The 25,611-nt window shown below is 37.8% G+C and overlaps 1 protein-coding gene across 1 annotated transcript in view; it reads left to right on the forward strand.

Annotated features, from left to right (window-relative positions):
• Positions 1-25,611, forward strand: part of nrn1la (neuritin 1-like a) — a 159,491-nt gene that overhangs the window by 99,623 nt on the left and 34,257 nt on the right. The window contains exon 2 of the mRNA XM_057837782.1: positions 18,005-18,155. Coding sequence (XP_057693765.1) covers positions 18,005-18,155 — 151 coding nt within the window. The remainder of the gene's footprint in view (positions 1-18,004; positions 18,156-25,611) is intronic.

A 25,611-nucleotide genomic window follows, 5' to 3' on the forward strand; every position in this document is an offset into this window, starting at 1 on the left:
TTTCCACTGAGGTTGTTGTTGTGCTTTGCTTTTTTAAGACAGTTTACAATATTATTTGCATGTTTTACTGACTGACTATGCCATTTCTGTTTCTTATTTATAATGTTTTGTGTTTGTCACTGAATAAACAGGTCAGTTTCTTGTTACCAACCGTTGTGTGTTATTCAAACTCACCTAATTCAGCTGGCTAGATGTTTTTAAGAGTACTAAAACCTTTTTCAACACGAGTCTGACAACTAAGTAAGGAGGCTAAATAACTTTAAACTTCAACACATGCTCAGATAGGTCGGTATCGGTATCGGCCAGTATCAGTATCGGATCGGAAGTGCAAAACAATATTGGGATCGGATCGGAAGTGCAAAAACCTGGATCGGGACATCCCTACTCAATATACAACAAAGTGCACAATACACTTATGTACTCAACTATTATATGTATAGCATAGCACACTAGCTTGCGCTACTAAAGCATTGGCTGGCTTCTATAACACAACTTATGAAGTTCTGTACATATGACCCTTCACCACAGAAGTAAACATATTTTGCACATCCATATGTAATAGTAAACATAAAATACTTACCAGTACATATATTTCAGAGGTGGAAACGTAACAGAAAGCATTCACGACTGTCAATGCTACCGCTAGACACCGCAATGTGTAAGTGATTGAACCAAACTACTGTAACAAAAAATAGGTGCATTGAATTATTCTGACCAGCAGGTGGGAGCAATGCCCCGCAAATGTTCAACTGATTTCCCATACTATTGTGTAAACTGTAACGCCAGAGCAGTACATATTATCGGTCCTATTATAAATGTTATTGGATTTATCGGGATGACGTCATAATTCCTATTATCGGTTCGATAATTATTGGACCAATAATTATCGTGCACCAGTAAATTTCAGGGTGAAAAATAAGAGAACACTTCAACTGAAATTATGGGAAAATTGCCGATATTGCACCACAATATTTATTGTTGAAATCAAAATAGTGCAAACTTCAGTTTTTTTGATCATGTGCAAGTGCAAAGTGTCAAAAAGGCACTTATTCTGTCCTCAATGTGTGTGTGGGTACACAACTCGACTGATCAAATCAGGCTCTAAAGAGAAGTCAGATGCTGGAGTAGGATTGGCTTTACTGTGGTCATCTTTCTCTTGACAAGAGCACTGATGCTTTTTTTGTAAAACTGAGAGCAAAAGTCACAAAATAAAGCAATGTATACACCACGTGTCAATTTGAATAGCAACTGGTTGTACAGCTTACAAGCAAAGAAATAATGTAACCACATTTTACAACAAGCACAAACAAAACAAAATATACACGTCTCCAATGTACTACACAACACTCATGAATAGAATATGCAGTCATGTGAAAAAATTAGAACACCCTATAGAAGCCTAGTCATATGGATATTTAATATCCATTTTAACAATCTTGAGAGATTCAAGTTATAGAACTAAACAATTAAAACTGAGAAAAAATATAATTTTTTTATAACTTTAGAAAATATAATTCTAAATAAATGCAATTTCTGTTGAGGAATAAATTAGGACACCCCCAGATTCAACCCAATTTAAAATGGCTAAAATCACACACAGGGTATCAAAAGGGTGCACATGATTAGAACATATTTACCCAGTGATTTGAAAGAGGCTTGCCTTATTTACACCTCACATTTAGTTTGGTGGGCCCCTGACTGTTGAAGTGAGAGAAAACACCATGGTGAGATCAAAGGAGCTGTCTAAGGCCTTCAGAAAGATTTTAGACGCTTATGAATCTGGTAAGTGATTTCAAAAGATCTCAAAAGAATATAAAATCGGCCATTCCACTGTCTGGAAAATAGTCTACAAGTGAAGGACATTTAAAACAACTCCCAATATGTCCAGGTCTTGCAGTCCAGCAAGTTTGCCCCGAGAGCAGACCGCAAGATACTAAAATAAGTCTCCAAAAACCCTGAAATGTCATCACGGGACCTACAGCAGGCTCTTGCTATTGTTGATATGAAAGTGCAATCAGAAAGATACGTACTTCTCAAGTTTAACCTTAATGGAAGGTGGGCAAGGTAGAAACCTTTCCTCTCCAAGAAGAAAATGAAGGCCCGACTGAAGTTTGCCAGAGTGAATGTAGACAAAGACCAGGACTTCTGGAATAATGTTCTTTGGACAGATTAATCTAAAATTAAATTATTTCGACAACAGAACAGGGGACATGTTTGGCGTAGTCCCAATCCAGCAGTCCAGGAAAAGAACCTAATACCAACTGTGAAGCATAAAGGTGGAAATGTCATGGTTTGGGGATGCTTTCATGCAGCAGGACCTGCCCCGCTCACCATCATAGAATCCACCATGAACTATCGTGTATCAGAGGGTGCTTGAGGAACATGTGAGATCTGTGAAAAAATTAAAGCTGAAGTGAAACTGGACCCTGCAACATGACAATGACCCACAACACACCAGTAAAGCCACCAAGGACTGGCTGAAAAGGAATAAATGGACAGTCCTGGAGTGGCTGAGTCAAAGCCTTGATCTTAATCCCATTGAGATGCTGTGGGGTGACTTGAAACGGGCTGTACATACAAGAAACCCCTCAAACATCTCAGAGCTGAAAGTATTCTGCGTTGAGGAGTGGGGCAAACTTTCTTCAGATCAAAGGCAAAGACTGGTAGATGGCTACAAAAAGCGTCTCTCTGAAGTTATTTCAGCCAAAGGGGGTAACACTAGCTATTAGGTGGTAGGGTGTCCTAACTTTTTCCTCAGTTAGAAATGCATTTTTGTTGATATAGTTGGTTTAATGAGTAAAACAATGTTAATTTTTGTTGTTTACCTGCAATTAAATCAATTTCTTTCCCAGGGATAAAGAAAAATAAGATAAGACGTATGAAGATATGTGAATTTTTCTTAATGAAGAACTGAATATTTAATATGATGTCCTAATTTTTTCACATGACTGTAACTTAAAAGAGATGCTTGGCACAAAATTCGTGGTGAGATGAAAAGAACTGCTATGGTACACTGACTGCAGACGTTAGCTCGCCCATTCAGCTTTCTCCCGTGCGTCGACATATGACGTCAGCAGAAAGTGCTGGAACTTATCAAAATTAATTACAGCTAAGCAGGGGTTGACAAAACACCAGAAACACAGGCAGGCAATAAGTGAACATGACAGCACTGCCATATGCATTTTGTCCCAAAACCGATAATGAAAAACTGATGTCGATGTTATCCTATATCATTTTAAAATGCTTTTATCAGCTACCCGATAATATCGGACAACTCTAATGAAAACCGTTTTAAAATAGGCCATTCATCGCAGATGCGCTTTATAATCCGATGCGTGTTATAGTGCGGAAAAAAGGCTACACAAATACTTCGTTGATTACTTGATGAGAAAAGTAACTAGGTTAGGTTACAAATAACGTCATTATTTCATTTTTAGTCTACATTTAGGTATTTTTATTCATACAGTGGGGCAAATAAGTATTTAGTCAACCACTAATTGTGCAAGTTCTCCCACTTGAAAATATTAGAGAGGTCTGTAACTGTCAACATGGTAAACCTCAACCAAGAGAGACAGAATGTGGAAAAATAACCAGAAAATCACATTGTTTGATTTTTAAAGAATTTATTTGCAAATCATGGTGGAAAATCAGTATTTGGTCAATACCAAAAGTTCATCTCAATACTTTGTTATGTACCCTTTGTTGGCAATAACGGAGGCCAAACGTTTTCTGTAACTCTTCACAAGCTTTTCACACACTGTTGCTGGTATTTTGGGCCATTCCTCCATGCATATCTCCTCTAGAGCAGTGATGTTTTGGGGCTGTCGCTGGGCAACACAGACTTTCAACTCCCTCCAGAGATTTTCTATGGGGTTGAGATCTGGAGACTGGCTAGGCCACTCCAGTACCTTGAAATGCTTCTTACGAAGCCACTCTTTTGTTGCCCTGGCTGTGTGTTTGGGATCATTGTCATGCTGAAAGACCCAGCCACGTCTCATCTTCAATGCCCTTGCTGATGAAAGGAGATTTTCAGTCAAAATCTCTCGATACGTGGCCTCATTCATTCTTTCCTTTACACAGATCAGTTTTCCTGGTCCCTTTGCAGAAAAACAGCCCCAAAGCATGACGTTTCCACCCCCATGCTTCACAGCGGATATGGTGTTCTTCGGATGCTATTGAGTATTCTTTCTCCTCCAAACACGAGAACCTGTGTTTCTACCAAAAAGTTCTATTTTGGTTTCATCTGACCATAACACATTCTCCCAGTCCTCTTCTGGATCATCCAAATGCTCTCTCGTGAACCACAGACAGGCCTGGACGTGTATTGGCTTCAGCAGGGGGACACGTCTGGCAGTGCAGGATTTGAGTCCCTGGCGGCGCATTGTGTTTCTGATAGTAGCTTTTGTTACTGTGGTCCCAGCTCGCTGTAGGTCATTCACTAGGTCCCCCCGTGTGGTTAAGGGATTTTTGTTCACTGTTCCTGTTATCATTTTGACGCCACAGGGTGAGATCTTGCATGGAGCCCCAGATCGAGGGAGTTTATCAGTGGTCTTGTATGTCTTCCATTTTCTAATAATTGCTCCCACAGTTGATTTCTTTACACCAAGCGTTTTACCTAATGCAGGTTCAGTCTTCCCACCCTGGTGCAGATCTACAATTTTGTCTCTGGTGTCCTTCGACAGCTCTTTTTCCACTCTAATTTGGAAATAAATTCTTTAAAAATCAAACAATGTGATTTTCTGTTTTTTTCCCACATTCTGCCTCTCATGGTTGAGGTTTACCTATGTTGACAATTCCAGGCCTATCTAATCTTTTCAAGTAGGAGAACTTGCACAATTGGTGGTTGACTAAATACTTATTTGCCTCACTGTACGATTACGTTTTGTTTCTTAATAATATTGTTATAGTGTCTCTGAGTTGTATTTATGTTTGACAATTTTTTTTGCATCTCGTGTGGTTTTTGAAGTGCAATATAAATAGAATAAATAGAGTTGAGTTGAGGTTCATTGTGCAGATGCAGACAAACCCTCTGTATCTAAAACAGCAATCAATTAAGCTAATACCAAATTAGAAGTGCAGCATTGATGTATAAAAAAATAATGTATATTTTTCATTTAAAATTGATAATGCAGACTCTTTCTTAAATTCCATATAATTGTTTTTTATTCAATAAACATTCACGAGTCTCTCTGGATTACATCAATTTGCTGATTGTTTTTATTTGGAAAAAAAAAAAAAGATTAAAGACACTCTATAGTGACCAAATATGAATATTTTAAAAAATAATCACCATGACTAAAATAAATTGAGCTTCATTCAAATATTGTCAAATTTCGACCTCTCTGCAGTGCTCAAGTAATATTGATAATTGCTTGTTCCGAAGGAATTACCAGGTGAAAATGCTGCCAAGTGTCCCTGCCCTGACGGTCTGGGTCTGAGTGCAAATGTGCATGGTCGGGTAGAAGGTGTAACCCATTAATTCAGGACAGTACAGTAACTGCAGTCTGATTGCTTTTGCAGCCAATACAACACGGTAAAGTGCAACGAGTTACTGACATCACTGAACCTAAGTGCTCAGAAATCTCTGGATTAATCATAGACATGGCTCGGCATCTGGCTCAATAGTTGGCTAAAATCCTGTTTGTAATCGTTCTGTGATTGACTGGTGCTCGGTTCAGGGTATACTTAAGCTATCGGCAAATGAATGGATGGAATTTGATGTATACCTCGGTGGAATATTTTAGACTTAAGCATACACCGTGGTGGCCTCATGAGTTTAATGAGAAAGATACTTTAAACAATTACTGCAAATAGTGCAAGGTTCCTTTCAGTTGTACACCAGTAATGCGGACTGGTTCAGCGATAACATGATAATGGGTATTATTATTATAAAATTCAGAAGCCTTAGTAGCAATGATTATAAAAGGGGACGATACTGAATAAAATCCCTTTCCGATGTGATACTTGTGGAGGCATGCAAACAACAAAGAGAGGAAGAAATGGGCATGTGCCCATTTTAAGAGAAAAGAAGATGTGCAGGGTTGAAGAAATGAATCGTAGCGGGTATAGCACTTAAAAATAATACTTAGTCTATTTTTAATATTGTATGTTGAAGAATAAAAATAAAAAAAACATAGGAAAGCACATGATGACAAATATATTTTGATTATTTACTGATAGAGCCTCAGGTAGTCATTAAATGAATATGACATTAACGTCTTTAATTTGATTTCCAATGTGTAAAAGTGATGGAATCAGTTTGAATATGGGTGGTTGGACCTAATCAGGCAATACGTTGAGAAGGAGGTGGGGAAATCATGCAAATGAGGCTATCATGGGAGTCGACTATTGATTGATATAGCTCCTAGTATAATGGACTGCATATTGCACAATCCTACCCATCATGGGAGACAATCACCAGCTTGGCTCTCGACAGAAAGTGATTTGAATTTGAAGGAACAAATTTCCCTCAATATCTGATCTCAAAGGCCTTGTTCAGTTCAAAGTATTTCACCCATTATATGATGAATGTAAGTGTTCTAAACCAGTCTGGGAATCCTAGACCCATAATTGAAAGAGCTGATAACTGCTGGTTATGTTCTAGCATCATCAGTCACAGTAGACCATCTATTGTTAAAAAGAGCAAATAAAAGATCTGGATGGAAAATTATGCCTTTACAAAGATACGCTAATGCTCAGTTGTGATAAACCCTTTCAAAATACTGTACAACAAATAGTAAATGGTGGTTTGCAGTGATGTAAAATTGGGCTGTCATTCTTAAAAGTGTGAAAGGGAACCTTGGACTTAAAGACTTGTAGGCACTAATTAAGCCACAATTCTTCTCTTTTACTAAAACGTTATTAGAAACACATTAAATATTGCCATAGATTTAAAAATCTGTAATATTTACTACGTTTTCACCTACGGGGGGCACCATGTTTTAAGCTCTCAATGGATGCTCGGGGTGATGACGTAGATTGTCACTGTCACTCAACGAATACTACCGGGTTACTGCAATTACTTCTTCGCGACGAGATGTCGAACACAAACGCTCATCGGTTAAAAGTGGCAAGTACTTACTATTTGCATTTTTATTGAGTCTTTTATTACCTTTTCAGTGCCTCAAAATACTTTTTGCATACGTTTCCCTCTCTCTACTTTTAAACGTTTTTTCTTGTGGTAGCTTTAAAGCAGATTGTTGATCTGTTGTCACCTTAGTCACGTAGCATATTTAAACCACCCTATTTGATATTAAGACATTTAAGTATTTTCTTCAGGCATCTTTAGTATGTTCTGTCTGTATGCATCTAAACAAAAATAGTTGAAAGCGCACGGTAGTACTTTGGGTGTGAAATTCGCCTCTTGTAGGACGTTTTGTCGGTGTAGCCCATTTTGGCAGAACACCGATTTTCCCCCTATTCTCGTCTCATCTCATTCCGTCTTTCCTGTTCATTTTGCTTTTGCTGCTCGTTTTGTGAAATATTGACAGTGGTGTCATGGTCATTCATGGTTCTCTCGGGTTTATATTGAAAGGTTTGAACAGATGACATTTTTATGTCGCTAGAGTGTGGAAGCCCGGCAGCGTAACCGTGTGACGTCACCGCCCTGCGACGTCTATAACAATGGTGACTTACTAGTTAAAATAATTTTATAAATTGTATCAAAAAGAAAACATTAAGAGGGGTTTCAATATCAAATTATTTTCACTCATAATAATGTTAATCTTTTAAGAACTACAAATCTTTTCTATCCGTGGATCCCTTTAATATCAGTGGGGAACACAATTTTTGTTGTTTCGTGAAGTCGTGAAGTTTTTGTTTTTTTTAACGCAGTTATTAACTAATTTTGCGTGCAAAATAAAAAAAAACTGATGTGGATCCCACCCTCCCCTTAAAATACAAGCTTTTAATAGAGTATGTAAGAACCCTGTTATCTTCAGAAATATGAAAACACTGTACTTTACATATGCAGTTGTTTTATTTCATTAAAAAAAAAAAAATCTAATATTGACATACAGCGATGTCCATATATTTTTACAAAGGTTATGGCTAGCTGTGTGCTTGTAGTAGCAACATTGTAAGTAGGTAAGGTGTGGAGGAACAAGTTTTGGATTCCGTATCAGAGTAGTATAAATTAAAAACAGCTCTCAGGTATAACCCCCCCCCCCCCCCCCCCTCCCCAAAAAATATAATCTAACAAAATCAGCAATAGTCATTTTGGGAATGACACAGTGCAGTTCTGCACAACAGCCTACCACAAGTGAGAGACGAATGTTAATTACCATTCTGACAGTGCCAATCAAAACTGAGCTATTTTACTTTGTAAAGGCTTTTTGACATCGGTTTTCCTCTTCTGCTTTCCATAATAAGAAACTTGTTGGATATCAGTGAACTCAATAATCCTGAGAATGCCTGAACAACGCATCTTGAAATCAATAGGTTTCCACAGGGAAGGGCGTTGGAGGAACATTGATGGAAATGGAGGAAGGGGTTGGCTAATTAAATATTAAATAGTGTCTCGCTGCTCTGTTGATGCAGCGGATGACCCAATTAGCATCTCCGGTTCACCTGCCAGCATCACACTGCGTGCACACCCTGATGTGTACTTGTCATGATATGCCTGTTCTGGGACAGTCACACTCTTCAGTAGTGTCATTCCTGCTGTTCTGGGCACAAATCATGACACCATTCGCACAGGAATATATGACTCAGTATCATACAACAAGGAAGAACAAACAAAACTTGATTTAATGATTAACACCTTTAATAAAACATAATATTTTTTAAATAAAATTCACAGCTGGGTAATTTTTGACCCAGTCAAATTTGATTTAAGAAAAAAAAAAAAAAAAAGCCTTGTTACAAATTAACGACAGTCATCAAACAACAATGGAAACAACCTTGTGCCTTCTTCCAATCCTCCCATTATAATAAAAATGCTGATTGACACAATATTATTATTAAATTACTTTAAATTAAAGTAATTTAATTTTAATTGAACTTAAAACATTTTTTTAGACTATAAGGTGCAACATTAATGAAGAAGTTACATTTTCATGGCGCATAAGCCGCATTGGTGCATCAAAGAATATATATATTGCGGAAAACATTCAGGTGTTAACGGGCGTTATTTAATTTTTTAAATTAATCACGTTAAAATATTTGATGCAATTAACGCATGCACTAAATGACCCGCTCGCACATTGCCTCAAACAGATTACAATGAGGCCGTTTATGGACATTAAGAGTGAAGAGAATGCCACCGGCCGCTTGGGGGCAGCGCCGTTCCATACTCATGTTATTTCTTCTAAACGTGGCAGAATTAGTAGTTGTGAGACGTTTATGCTGTATTCACAATGCAATGCAAATTGCTATTTGTGCTCCACACATATTTCGGTAAGTTTTCTTTCTTTTAGTGGCAATTATGTGTCTCTTGTTGTATTTTGGGTAAGATATGTACAGATATATGTTATACAGTAAAGGCGAGTGGACACAGGCATTCTTTGGACCTTGCCGTTTATTGGCATAAGCTTCTCCTTCACAACAAACATAAGTATCGTTTAGTGAAAGCACAACAAAAATAATATTCCTATCGCTCCCCAAAAAAAAAAAAATGTTCACAAAAAGAAAAGCACATCAGTCTATAGTAATGAGGCCCTATTCTGACACACAGTTAAACAACAATGCAAAATGAACTGGCATTCCATATCAAAATAGCTATGCAAAATACACGTAAAACTTAGACTTTGGTCACTCTATTTTTATTATTGTTATTTTTATTCTTATTATATTGACTCCACTTTTGATTGAAATTTTTACAAATTTTATTAAAACAAAAACATGAAGAGGGGTTTTACTATAACTTGTAGCTATAACAATTATCTTTTAAGAACTACAAGTCTTTCTATCCGTGGATCACTTTAACAGAAAGAATGTTAATAATGGCATTTGTGGATTTATTGTTACAATAAACAAATACAGTACTTATGTACAGTATGTTGTATGTATATAGCCGTCGTGTGTTTTATCTTTCCATTCCAACAATAATTTACAGAAAAACATGGCATATTTTAGAGATGGTTTGAATTGCGATTAATTGCGATTAATTACGATTAATTTATATATATATATATATATATATATATATATATATATATATATATATATATATATATATATATATATATATATATATATATATACACTGTATATAGCATGGTAATACACCGGGCCGCATTTTTTTGGTCCTCCGATGAGAAAACGTGACATGTGGTGTCACTCCTAACCTCAAGAGCAACATTTCTATTTGAAATGCTCTTTGGACATGACTGCAGTAATCTTCATTCCACATACATTATAAAGCAATAGCAAAATAGTAAGGCACAGACACTAAGGAAACTAACTTTAATCAGATTAGTGGTTTGGAAAAATAAACGCATTAGATTGCTCATTCCTGAAAGAATGTAATGAGATTACAGTAACGCATTACTTTGTAACCCGTTAGTGACAACACTGATTATCATAATATGACAGGTTGTGCAATATTTTTTCCAGAAATTGGCATGAATGTAATCAGGCAGAGGACAGTAAAAGTGTAACTTGAACATTGATGTGCAGGATTGGAGGGGGGCGGGGGTTCATTCATTTTCATTCAAAAACAAAAGTTTTTCCACACATGGGAAGTCCTCTCTCTCCCTGGCTCCAGCCTATCAACTACTGTATAACTCTTTCTGATCGCAGCCTTCCTTCAAATGCCCACATTTGGAATGTAGCCAGAGGTGTTTGTATACTGTAGCGAGCTGTCAAACTGCGTGGCAAAATCCAAAGTACTTCATGAAGCAATCAAGCGGTACGGCTGGGCAGTGATTGTCGTCACTGTTTTCCGAACCTCCCCTAAATGAAACGAAAATGAAGCAAACACCTCCGTCCCTTCATTACTCAAGACACACGCCGAAGGCACCTCATTACATCATTAACATTTACGTTGTTGGCAACATGCATATTGGGCCACATCCAATTATGAAAAACTGATGTCAAAATTGTCCAATATCATTGTAAAATGCTTTTGTCGGTCGATATTAGCGGCTACCCGAGAATATTGGACAACTCTTTTGATAAATATAGTACTTTTGCAGCTCGACTAATAAAAATTATTGGTCGCACAGACGCGAGTAGATGAACAATTGACTTGCAATTTGTCAAATTCTTGGGGCAAAATGACCTTATTTAGCAGCAGGATAGACACCTGATACCTGGTTTGGAAATTAGAAGCCAGTAAAAACACCTTGTTCAATAACTATTCCATTTTTTTACTCATCGTCTGCCATTGAAATGATGGACATTTAATCCATTTAAACCAGATGGGTCCAGCAGGGATTGAATGATCAATGGCTGTGAATGAGTTAAAATGCGTGACTGGAAAGAAAAAAAAAAGTGTGTTTCTCATATGACAACAATCTTGCATGCAATTTTGCTTTTAGCCAGAAACCTGAAATCCATGCACATGATTTGCTTTTGAAAGCCACACAAAATAAATAGTTGGACCTTGAGTTTGAACAAATATGATGTGGACGATGGGTAGCTGTTGTGATTGACACCTTCTAATATGAATGCGTTGCATGATATTCAGAAGTTGATGCGTTCATGATTGTCATCATTTGTCCACCCCACCCTTCTCTAAGATATTCTGCGGGCAGCCTTCAGACTTTGTAAATCAACAGGCAGCCAGTCATCAGTGTGTGCTGCCTGTCAGCAGACATAAGCTTCCAGTTGAAAGAGTTAGGAGATGAATTATGACGTGAATAAACACATTTGGCTGCACCACTTCAGCAGTCTTGCACATGAGATGATGGCATGAGGATGATGTAATTTTAGCTTGTAGTTGGATGTGTGGGTATATTTTTGTAAACAGTCACGCCACATTTGTTAAAAAAGTCTTCCTAAAGTTTTTTCTATCTATATTGAGTACAATTTGTTAGTCTTTACCCCTACTCGAATGAATGTGTTTCTGAATTGAAGATATGAGTTCAATGAAAAGAAAATAAAGGGGTGTGAGGGAAATATCTATTGTTCAAAGCCATTTTACTACTGCTACTCTAAGTCCTTGCATGCTTTTCATAAGTCCTTGCATGCTTTTCATGTCATCAATTTGCCACTTCTTGAAAGCTTAAAAAAAAAAAAAAAAAAAAAGGATCATCTTAATCAACTCAGGTACTGTGACAGGAGAACACAGAACATCAGTTTACAAAAGACGGTGAGTATTCACATGTCTCTCTCACAATTCTGAAGTTGGGGACTCGAGTCTTGGCTCCAGGTTTCCTGTGTGGAGTTTGCATTGTTGCAAACTCGGGCCAGCTCCCATATGTCAAAAACCTCCCTGTTATGTTACCTTGTTAATCCTCAAATTATGTGTGTGTGTGTGTGTGGGTGGGTACTAGAATAAGTGTGATTTCACATCCAGCACAGTAGAAGCCAGTGGCGTTCTCATTGTCAATGTAAGCAGGGAATTTTAACTCTTTGTGATGTGTTTTTAATCAACGAGCATGATCACACACAGCACAAAGCAGAAGACAAGAAGTGCAGTGAACAAATATTCAATAGACAGTATGAATTGAGGAGCGAGACAGGGATGAGAGAAAAGAAGTCTTCCGAAAGCTAAGACCAGGAAATGCATTTGGCTTTAATGTGACTACGGTGAAAGATAAGAAAAGACGCCAAATTTCCCTCATTCTGGACAGTGTTGTTGTTCTTACTTTAAAAAAGTAATTAATTACAGTTACAAATTACTTCTCCCAAAAAGTAAATGAGTTAGTAACTCAGTTACCTGAATGTAAGAGTAATTAGTGACTTGGCAAAATAACAGGTGTTTTTTTTTCATTCCAAAAAACCCCCAAAACAACATAGTAACCTTTGCTATGTTTGCAAGTCATTTAATGCTGTGAATCAACTGTTAAAGTTGTTAAAATTGCTCCCATTGTTGCATTAGTTCCCTTCTGTCTACTTTCGACATATCAATGTTTTAAAACTGTTTCATCATTTAAAGATAGATTCAAGTAAAGGTTTTACCGATTTAGGTGTATTTTAGATAAAAAGTTACATAGGTTTGCTAGGAAGGTTCTCTCCAACAGAGCCTTCCTGAGAAGACTACTGCTTTAAGATGGTGGCTTTTACTAACGCCGGTGCGGCTATCATTTCACATCAGGTTTTCTATACATGTGCTAACGCTGCCGTGTCTGTCATTTCGCATCTAGTTATACAGGCATGTGACATCTACCGTGATTTCATGTGGGCGTAGTTTGTAGGCTATCGACCACAGTCAGGTATTATTGGAGCCACCTAGCATCGCGTTTGCGACGGCGTCACAACTGCCTTTCCTCCTCCACACTCCCGCTCTGCTCTCTCGTCTCCGTGAGTCCATGTCTCGGACTTTTCTCACGTCATTCAACCAACATAGTAACGCATGCCTTTACATTCTCAGTAACAGTAACGGCGTTGCCAAGATGAGAAAAGCAATCAATTAGATTACTCACTACTGAAAAAATTAACGCCGTTAGTAAGGCCGTTATACTCTAACACCGTTATTAACAACACTGATTTTGGGGGGAATGTAGGAGAAAATAACTGAGAAGGGCTGCGTTACGTAAAGTCTCTCTAATGGCTATTGGTGCAAACATGAGTTTGAGCGGTCGTTTGTCCAGATGGATCACTTTTTGTGACATTTTTATTCTGTGCGGCGTCACGAGATTTTCTCACTTAAAATTGGTTCGTTGGCCTAATAAATGTTAGTAAACTCTTCTAAAAAAATAGATAGATGCATTTAAAATGCAATACAGTGATCAAAAGCCATTTTGTAGTAACAATTTACATTTTATTGTAACAAATGACTGAATATTGTGAAAATGTAGCCACAAAGCAAAGTTAAAGAATCACAACGATCCATAAATATGGAAATTGTGTATTGCAATCAATATATTAGGGTTTTACATAGCCAGAGATGACATCCTGATGTAACTGATGGTACTCAAAGTGAGAAAGTGTGAATATAAATCAATGTGGTGGACATTGAGGTTTTTATGGGGGGAAGAAAATGACTATTGTGTGGTGAGTCATGATACAAAGTTCAATTGCAGAGGAAGGTGTTTCAAGAATAATTTTAATGTTCGAGCTGAGAGTAATTTTCCTGTTCCGGCCAGCCAGTATATGACAGATGGAAGGGGTGAACAATTGCAAGAAACAATCAACTTCTAATGGTGCTACGACGATGACTTAACACTGAATGGTAAAAAAAAAATATATGCCACTGGAAGCATAGCAATAGATAAATGAATTTTCTCATTTTAATTTAATAAAACATGATGGATTTGTTAAAACATCATTTTGGTACAAAATGAATAAAATGATTAGAAATAATAACTAAAAAGCCAATCGCCACAAAATTGAAAACAGTTGTTTTCATCAACGATGACGATAACAAAAATATTTCGTCAACGAACACTTTTTTAATGATAATGACAAAACGATAACAAGGTGAAATTGTGTTTCAAAGGGACGAAAACATAAGACGACAACACTACGAAAATGCACAATAGTTTCCGTCATGTTCAGAATGTGTGACATTTTATGTGCACAGTAGTTAGCCTGCATCGTAGCAGTATTTGGTCAATCCTGACTCATGAGTGTCGTCTCCAGTCTCCTTGAAGGCTTGCACACAAAGTAAGATTTGTTTTCTCGACGAGAGAGAATATGCAATGTTGCTTGGGCCTTTAAAGGTCTGTCCTGAGGAATAATCCCACACTAAAAGTAACTTGTAGCGTTAGCATAGCATTTGCTTTAGCAATATGCTAATGCTAACGGCGATCGTCCTCTTATATTCTCTGACGGGTTTTTTTTACATATAGTTTGTGGCGTCCAGGTGGGTATAATTAACTGAAAATGCACAGTTTTCCTGCTGGGTGTGTATTATCCCCAAGTTGGTGTTATCCTTGTAGATGCTACAATATGTGCTCGTCTGTCAATGTTCATTCAAAATAGTTGGAAATATTTATTTATTTTTGGAGTAATTCTTTTTTAATTTTATAGATGAAAACATTTTTAGTAATCGTCGACTAAAATGAGACGAAGTTAGCCTTAAACTTTCATCAACAAAAACTAGATGTAGACAAATACATTTTGAGATGACTCAAATATGACTAAACCTAATAAGTATTACCGTCCAAAAGACTAAGACGAAAATTGAAAGAGCTGCCAAAAAGAACACTCGTTTAAAATAATGCCAAAAATGCGGCATTGAAAGCAAGTAAACAATGCCTCCTCAATTAGAGTCACTTATGGCTAATGGCGCAGGTGTCGATAGCCAACAGCGGGAGCGTAAAATTGGTATTAAAGCAGCAGATTGGGCTAATTTGGTTTATTTTATGATCAAAAAGAGTGTGGATTGTGGCTCAGTGAAGTCACCTCTAACGTGACAATGGGATTTTAAGGCTGATGGCTTTCATTTGCGACACATTAAACTTTGGAATTGTTGTTATGAAGAGCTACGTTTCAGATTCTTTTCGTTAGGACTGCATTCATGTGTGCAGGCACTGTGTGCACTTTAAAGGAGCTTAAGCTTTTAAATTTGACAGTCGCCACAGTCAGCAGCGGTCCTGACGGAAGCATTTGCAAGACTACAAAGCCACACGCAAATTAAAAGCTGGTCTAATGACAGCACATTTTCATAGGCTTTTAATTTCACTGGATTGTCAGTAACAGCAGGAAGCTTTTCCAGAAACAAAGCTTATTTGAGCTAACGATAAGCATTTACACTTACTGTACGCAGATCCTCACACTCAAGAGATTTCCACTAGAATAAGCCATTCTAATCTGGTCAGTACCAAACAGGAGATCCCAACTGGAGATACCCACACTCATCTCAGAACTGAAGGATGTTACTCTAAGCAAAACTCAAAATGTTATATTGAAAAGTGGGGGTGAAACATATTCCTTGGGGTATTCTTCACAATTTTGTTGGAAATTATTTTTTGTTGTTTTAATATGCCCAATCAACAAACAAATGGCAATAAAAAATAAATTGGAAACACGATGAATATTTAACTTAATTGGCAACTCTATTAACACAATCCTCATATGCATTATGTAAATACAAATCTAACAGTTGGATAATGAAGTTGAGGTGTTTACTACATTTTCTGCCTCTAAAGTCTGATGGTGTGCATTCAATATATTTGGGCATCCCTCCCCTCATAGTGCAGGGATTGTGCATTCAAACCTGAGCTCCAGCCTTCTGATTCAATTAATTTGCTCCCGATCCCTGATTTTCCTGACCGATTATCTGAAAACTACACCATGGGTGAAATACAGTGATCCTTGTTTTTTGCGGTTAATGGGGACCAACACCCGTTGGTGTGTTCATTGTATTTTTCGGATGTAGCATTGGAAAGAGATACATGTAAGACATATTTTTTTCACTTTTTCCCCCAAAGTATAATTAAAAACAACAACAACAAAAAACTTTACACTTCGGTGGCTTGGAATTTCGCTCTGAGACCCCCAATTTGGCCAAATTTCAAAATTGTCCTATAGGCATGTGTAATAATTTGAGCAGGAGGGCTTTAAAAAAAAAAAAGAAAAAAAAGAAAACCCTAAACCCTAACTTGAGGAGAGAGCATGAGAGCATAATTAAAGACATCATGATTTGAACGAGATATTATCGTGTACTTATCTTATTTCAATCCAAAAACATGTATCACCGAGTGTCAAGATTCAGCTGTGAATGGCCACAGTCGTACTTTTTGGGGGATTTTATGGGTAAAACACAGTGATATAACAAGGGTTGTGATACAGAAATCGCAGACATCAAGGAGTGGTCGAAATTTTCTTTTTCAAATATTTACCCTTTTAAATGTTTTTTTTTTCATTGTTTGGATCGATTATTTATCATCCATAATATCAGGGAAAATGTGACAATAACAACAAAAAAACAAAACAATTAAGCGATAGTTACGAGGTAGATTTTCGTGACCTATTTACAGACACTATTTTTTTCATTGTGACGGAATTTGTTGAAAAGTTTAAAATATGTGAGTGAATAATTTTTTAAAGTCGTTTTTTTAAGCTAAATATTAGACATCAATTAATGGTCGGTTCTAAGCTTAAAATGACAGAAATTTCAAATAATAAATATAATTACTTACCTTCTTTTTATGGCTGGGTTGAAACAAAAGTGGTTGCGCAGTGTCTGTAGGCGGGGGTCTCCAGGATAAAACGGACAAATTAAAAATATTTCGGGGGCTTAATGTGCCATGCGCTATGGCAGCATATAGACATATTTTTCCATCAAACACAACAGTTTTTTGGCTTAAAATACAGCAGTTTATTATAAAGAGGAGTGCAAGAGCAGAAACTGCTTTTTCAACCTAGTCTGTGTTTTCCGTCATATATCCATATATATGTATTACTAAATTATTTTTAAGCACTTCAAATGCAATAATTATGATAAGTTAAAACATGTTACTGTCCCACCGAATTATTTTTAAACAAGAATTAAGTAAAGTAGAAAAATGCTTGTCTTTATTAAATGCTTCATTGAGTGAGTACTCAAATCCACTCAAGCTGCTCACTGACACACAATGAGTTGCCAGAGCAATTGTTAAACAAGTTAAACGATGATTGACGCATGCGGAGCTTTAGGTGTCAGCTTCCAAGCATCTCTGGCAAGATCAAACCTTAACGTCTGTCAATCATTAACTTTAATAAGCAACTCCAGTGCACTGCTTGATCAAGAAGAGCAGCAGGAGGGAGAGTGAGACTACGTTTTCGGATCGGGACAGCTCGTCTGTATTTATTTATTTATTTTTTAATTGAAAAAAAAAATCTGCGATGGACTGAGGGGGCTTAGTTTGAAGCACGAAGTAGCGGGGGATCACTATAAATAAAAGCTGTTTATGTTACCACATTCATTACAAGTTATGAATATTATGTTTTGACTTCTTGTGTGTATTTCCAGTGCTGAGCCCTTGCTCTATTGCTGCAGTTTCCACAAGAAGGTGCCACTCCATCTACAAGGGCTTTGCTCAGTGTCTCATGGCTCTGGGTGACAGCCTGACGGACAGCGCACGCAAGGATGAAGACACTCATGAGATACACTCCATCTGCAGGTTAGTGTATTCACTTCTTTTATGTAATCAAATAAGATTCGCAGAGGAAGGGCACAAGTCCTTCACTGATGCCGAGGTTGCTGAGGTAATCAGAAAACTCCTCAGTGGGTAGGAGCCTCACGGTCAGATAGATTTTATTTGAATATCTCAAAATGAGCTCAGCGGGTAGGTGGCCTCCTTATTAGGAAGGATTGGATGGGCTTCACTATCCTCTGCCCATTATTCCGCAATACTTGAGAGGAAAATCATACAGTGAGACAATGGACAAGGAAAAATGGGGGACAGAAACATGCTATATATTCGGAAGGCATTTGCGTGATGTGTACACAAAGAAAAGGCATTCAACTATGTCCCTGTTGTGGTTTTCTAGTATGGCGTGGGAAGCTGTCAAAGTCACTGGAAACACCTTCAAATCTGAAGAAATGAGTGTCGGTCAGAAAATTGTGGGTTTATTTGGAAATGTTTTGCCTCAAGTGGAGAAATTTCTTAAGCTCACTGGAGGATAAATGGAGCATAAGCTTGACAGATGGTAAAATTAACACTAGTCCAGCTACCCCTGTGCTCTTAGTCCCGCCCCCTTGGCAGCAGCATTATGCCCACAGACAAATAATTATTGCAGCCCAGACACCTGTGTATTGGATAACATTAGTGGTTTTCGCGCCTGAAAAACTCTGGCACAATTTGCATTTTGAGGGTTACTTATCTCCATCATTCATGCATTCATTCATTCACCTTCTGTACCACTTATCTTCACGAGGGTCACTAGGGTGCTGGAGCCTATTTCTGCTAACTATGTGCAGTAGGCAAGGTACATCCTAAACTGGTTGCCAGCCAATCACAGGGCACAGTGAGAAAAAACAACCATATGTGCTCACACTCATACCTGGGGACAATGCATGTTTTTTGGGTGTGGGAGGAGACCAGAGAAAACCCACACAGGTATGGGAGAACATACAAACTCCATACAGGAAGGTCAGAGCCTGGGATTGAACCCTTGATCTCAAAACAGTGAGATGGATGCGCTAACCACTCATCCATCGTGACACCAATTTTAACTAATTTAAGGCAATTTTTTTCAGTAGAAATAGCTTATCTGAAATATAAAATTGTTCTTTCAATGAATTGGGACCGGTTGGCTCCCATGGAGGTGGCGATAACAGGTGGCGGACAAGCAAACAATTATTTTTGTGTCATTGCTATTGCCACTCTTGATCAATCACTTAAAGGGTACCACGGATAGAATGATATCTAGTTCTTAAAAGATAAATGTTAGCATGAGTTATAATAATTAGATGTTAAAACCCCTTTTAATGTATTAATTTAAAAAAAATGTAAAAGTAGCTTAACTAGTAGGTCGGCATTGTTGTTGACAATACACTCTGGGCGGTGACATCACTAGGCCATGCTGCCAGACTTCCACGGTGTCACCCTTCAACTACATAAACAATGTCGTCGGTTCTGCCCTTCCAGTTTGAACCCGAACGGAACATTAATGAGTAGGACAGCTCTGTCGATATTTCACAAAGGAGCAGCAAAAGCAAAATGAACAGGAAAGATGTGATGAGATGAGAGCACAAAACTGGTAGTGTTCATGTGTCAAGTTTGCTAGTGACAGCAATCTCCTGCTCTAGTGACGGAGCAGGAGAGAGTTTAATGTAAAAAAAAAAAAATGTTCCGAAATCTTCATGGTAAACTATTGTGATCCTCCTTCCCAGCAAGTTTGATCTCGGTGTGTTTTACTTGCACCATGATTGTTATTCACGACTTTGAAACATTATTCATTCATGCCAAATGAATGGTAAATTATTTTATATACATTGCTGTAATTTTCGGACTAGGTTTTTTCCCTCGTTTTGAATCCTGTGGCTTATTTGTTCTTTTATTTGGGTCAATAGGTAACACTGTATTTGACACCGGCATCATTAGGCTGTCGTAATACCGTCATAATTATGACATGACTGTCATGGGCACAAATGAATGCTTACGACAGATTTCATTCGGCAGTTTTGTCACTAACTCCATTTATGTCCAGCTAAGATCTATTCCCGATACATTCATTTAAAAGCGCTAATAAGTGATAATTTGCTGGATGACTCTACATCACATCTGTCATAAGCAATCATAAATGATCATGACAGTGACATGTCATAATTATGATGGTCTTATGACAATCTTATGACACCAATGTCAAATAAAGTGTTAGCGGTTAATATCTGTTGGTATAAATATCTCATAATACAGTGAGGACAGCTGTGGCTTAATTTGACCGATAACATTAAATGACGTGTTATAAGCATTCATTAATGCTCATGACACTTTCATGTCATAATTAAGATTGCCTAATGACAGTCTTATGGCGCCACTGTCAAATGAAGTGTTACCAATTAGCCTATAATAACTAGCAATTAATGAAACAATTGGAACAGTAACTGAAGAAATAATCAGCACAGAACATGAATTTTGATTGTTGTTTACATCTGTAGTGCTGCAATGCATGGTAGAGGTATGTTGGAGAACAACAGTATTGACAGCAGGTGGCAGCAGAGGTTGACTGTCTCCCTCAAGGGAGCAGTGATGGCCAAATGAAGCTTCTTGAAGCATGGTGGTTCATTTGGTCCTATGACAGTCGTATGATGCCGCTGTCAAATAAAGTTTTACCTGTTAATAACTTTGGATGTAAATATCCCCTAATACAGTGAGGACAGCTGCGGCTTATATTCTCCAGTGTGGTTTATCTATGAACAAATGTCGTTTTTGTGTCAAATTTGGTGGGTGGCGGCTTACAGTCAGGTGCGGAAATTACGGTGCATTCATTTAAAAGTGAGATAATTTGCCGGATGACGCTAAATCACACCTGTCATAAGCATTCATTAATGCTCATGACAGTGACATGTCATAATTATGATGGTCTTTTGACAATCTTATGACACCACTGTCAAATAAAGTGTTAGCGGTTAATATTTCTTGGTGTAAATATCCCATAATACCGTGAGGACAGCTGTGGCTTATAGTCCGGTGTGGCTTGTCTATGAAAAAAATGCTGTTTTGTGTGAAATTATGTGGGTCGCGGCTTATAGCCAGGCATGCCTTACAGTCCGAAAATTTGGTATTTAACATAATATTATAGTATTAGTATTAAGTGACTGGTGTACTCGTCTGACTTCCTTGCACACTGCATGAGTTTAAATGGGTGTCTTTCTCCATATTTGACCTCTCAATGACTGGCGAGTGGGTCCAGGTCATAATCCACTTTTCACACGATGACAGCTGGAACACACTTTATTAAAGTTTCTTAAACTGGATAGATTGACTAGATTGATAATAATACCAAAAATCAAATACATACAGTACTAGCATTTGTAACACTCATATACATTGAATTAAGTTTAGTTAAGGAACACAATGTTTATAGTCATCTACTGCATTCTTTCATATATTCTCCACAGCATATCCAGCACAAAGTTTAGGACAATCTGGGTTATGGCAGTGCAATCTTTTACTAAAATTTACAAATGACACCCCCCACCCAAATAGCTGGTACTTGTTCACCACAGCTGTAGTACTTTAAAAGAGATACTTAATCAGCAAGTTTAGCCTCTTGTTGGTCACCACATAATGATTTTTCATTATATTATAGGCTTTTAATTCATTCAGCTAATTTCAACTTGTGCGGTCGTGAAAGTGTCTTTGCCAGTTTATCTTCTTTATTTGCAATCGATGCAATAAATGTTACTCCTATTGAGCTGCAATAATATTTTGTTATGGGGCTTCAACAGCTTTCTTCATACCTCGTAACACTACATCTAAAATTTTGCAGGCTGGTTACCCAAATGTTTTTGTCTTATTGAGAGTTATAGCTCATTTATTATCCTTTAGGATGCAAATGTACTTACTACAGGCTAACACTACAACTTCAAAGTTGTCCATTAAAGGTGCTGTACTCCTGGAGGCTCATCTCGAGACAGTTAAAAGTTTGCTGTCACCTTGAAGACTTTACTTGATACAGTGTTGTGTATCTGATGAGTGAATCACAAATAGCTATGACTCAGTTTTACTGTTGAGTCTGAACCCAGAACGGCTCACTGCGAGGTCCGTGTCACTACTAACCACGTTTAAACATGCCCTTGGTTGGTTTATTTTATAAATGTTTTTGTAGGTATTCTTCTCTTTAATTTTAGAATACTGGCAAACTGCTATTTAGCCACTGAAAATAATTCCACTGGAGTTGGGGACCTGTTCATGTCTGATAATCATAAAACATTCAAATAGACACATTATGACACAATTAAAAAAAAAAAATAAATAATAATAATAAAAAGCATTAAAAAAAAACTTTGTATCATGTTCAATTTTGCCATTTTGCCTCTGAACATGCATATGCCCCTTTCTTTTCCAAACAAAACTGTTAGCATACTACAGACCCCGATTCCCCCGGTTCCGATGTTGTATAAAATGTAAATAAAACAAGAAAAAGATTTGCAAATTATTGCCATCAAAAAAAAAAACAACAACAACATCCCATTAAGAGGTTCGGTTGGGTTTCAGACCCATGACTTTTGAGGCAAAACATGCTAACCACTTGCGCTTAATCGTAAGAATTTAATTCAAAATGTGATAAAATTTCAGGTGGCACAGTGGCAGAGTGGTTAACACTTGCCTCTCATAGTTCTGAGATGAAGGGTTCAATCCCGGATTCCGGACTTCCTGTATGGAGTTTGCATGTTCTCACCATGCCTGCATGAGTTTTCTCTGGGTACTCTGGTTTCCCTACACATCCCAAAAACATGCAGTAGGCTGATCGAACACTCTAAATTGTCCTTAGGTATGAGTGTATGCACAAAAAATGTTTTTTTTTGTCTCTTTGTGCCCTGCGATTGGCTGGCAAATGATTCAGAGTATACCCTTCCTGCTGCCCATAGTAAGCTGGGATTGGCTCCAGCACCCTCGTGAGGATGCTGGAGCCAGGATTCATTCCAATGCCTGGAAATTGAATGAATGAATGAATGTAATAAAATCTTCCACATGTTTAATTCACAAATGGCTGAAGGATGGCCTGGGCAATTGTTACAATGTGCAAATGTTTGAGGCAGGTAACAGGAGTGTATCTCATTAATAGTTTGCACACTTGCAGTTGTTAAATGCAATCCAAGCAGATATCGTCCGCTGGCACGGAAGCTGTTGCTATTGTTGTCTATTTTCCCAAGGTATCAACAATAACTGCACACCACTTGTCTTGTCACACCCACCCACATGCTGAGTTGGGGGGAAAACCAAAGCTGCTGTGCATATCACTTTTGTCCACAACTATTGAGATTTGGATTGGTTTACAAACCAGCAAGGTTGGTGCCAGCCAATTTTTCATGCAAACTATACCCTGAACTGACTAATGGCTATACTGTGTATGTACAGACATTGACACATTCATACTTAACCCAAGCTGCATGCATGGAATCCAGACCTTTGAGTGTCATGCTGTCAATCTATTGAAAATAACAACCACAATGTGTAGGTTTACATTTTCCCTTGTAAAGCTGCTATAAAATGGTGACCATGTCAAAAATGAAAATAACTGCACTAATGCAATTTTACATGTAGAAAACAAATTTGCCACTCTGGTTGTTTTTTCCCATTTCGTAGTTTTACCACCAAAAGCAATGTATCAGGGAAAGGCCACTTTTTTTTTCAGCCTTTCTTCTTTTGACATCACAACCAGAATTGATGATCATGTTTAGCTTCCTAGTAGTGCTTCAGAAAGTACATAGTGACAGAATGACTGAACGGTCACACATTAACAAGAGAATAGATAGCATAATGGATAGTATGTTAAGAGAATAAAAAAATCTGCAGTTGATTCTGAGTATGACATCATGTTCTATTTTAAGATTTTTTAGTTGGCCGGGCTAAGGCAGTTGAAAAAGGAAGACTAAATAGCATCTTCAGTGCTGGCCAAAAGTACTGGCACCCCTGCAATTCTTTCGGATAATGCTCAATTTCTCCCAGAAAATAATTGCAAATACAAATGCTTTGGTAGTAATGTCTTCATTTGTTTTGCTTGCAATGAAAATAACACAAAAGAGAATGGAGGAAAAAAAATAAATCATTATCATTTTTCACAAAACTTAAAAATTGGGCCAGACAAAAGTATTGATTGACATGACATCACATAACTGAAAAATCATGTGACGCTTCTCTAATGTGTGTAATTATAAGCACTTTTTACTTACCTGTGGCACATAACAGGTGGTGGCAATAACTAAATAACACATGCAGACAGTTAAAATGGTTGAAGTTGACTCAACCTTTGTCCTGTGTCCTTGTGTGTGCCACACTAAGCATGGAGAAAAGAAAGAAAACCAAAGAACTGTCTGAGGACTTGAGAAGCAAAATTGTGAGGAAGCATGGGCAATCTCAAGGCTACAAGTCCATCTCCAAAGACCTGAATATTCCTGTGTCTACTGTGCGCAGTGTCTTCAATAACTGTAAAGCCCATGGCACTGTGGCTAACCTCCCTAGATGTGGACGGAAAAGAAAAATTGATGAGAGATTTCAACGAAAGATTGTGCGGATGGTGGATAAAGAACCTCGACTAACATCCAAACAAGTTCAAGCTGTCCTGCAGTCCGAGGGTACAACAGTGTCATCTCGTACTATTCGTCGGCGTCTGAATGAAAAGGGACTCTATGGTAGGATACCTAGGAAGACCCCACTTCTGACCCAGAGTCATAAAAAAGCCAGGCTGGAGTTTGCCAAAACTTACCTGAGAAAGCCAAAAACGTTTCGGAAGAATGTTCCCCGTTTAGATGAGATAAAAATAGAGCTTTTTGGGAAAAGGCATCAACATAGAGTTTACAGGAAAAAAACAAGGCCTTCAAACAAAAGAACATGGTCCCCACAGTCAAACATGGCGGAGGTTCCCTGATGTTTTGGGGTTGCTTTACTGCCTGTGGCACTGGACTGCTTGACCGTGTGCATGGCATTATGTAGTCTGAAGACTACCAACAAATTTTGCAACATAATGTAGGGCCCAGTGTGAGAAAGCTGAGTCTCTCTCAGAGGTCATGGCTCTTTCAACAGGACAATGACCCAAAACACACTTCAAAAAGTACAAATGGTTTGATATAAAGCACTGGAGACTTCTAAAGTGGCCAGTAATGAGTTCAGGCCTGAATCCCATAGAACACCTTTGCAGAGATCAGAAAATGGCAGTTTGGGGAAGGCACCCTTCAAATCTCAGAGACCTGGAGCAGTTGACTCCAAAAATGTAAAATTCCAGCAGAATTGAAAGAAACTCATTAATGGACACTGGAAGCGGTTGTTCACTGTTATTTTGTCTGAAGGTTGTGCTACCAAGTATTTGGCTGAGGTTGCCAATACTTTTGTCCGGACCATTTTTGGAGTTTTGTGTAAAATGATAATGATTATTATTATTATTATTATTTTTTTTTCCCCTTTTATG

This window comes from Corythoichthys intestinalis, chromosome 5 (assembly GCF_030265065.1).
Source record: "Corythoichthys intestinalis isolate RoL2023-P3 chromosome 5, ASM3026506v1, whole genome shotgun sequence".
Classification (NCBI taxonomy): Eukaryota; Metazoa; Chordata; class Actinopteri; order Syngnathiformes; family Syngnathidae; genus Corythoichthys; species Corythoichthys intestinalis.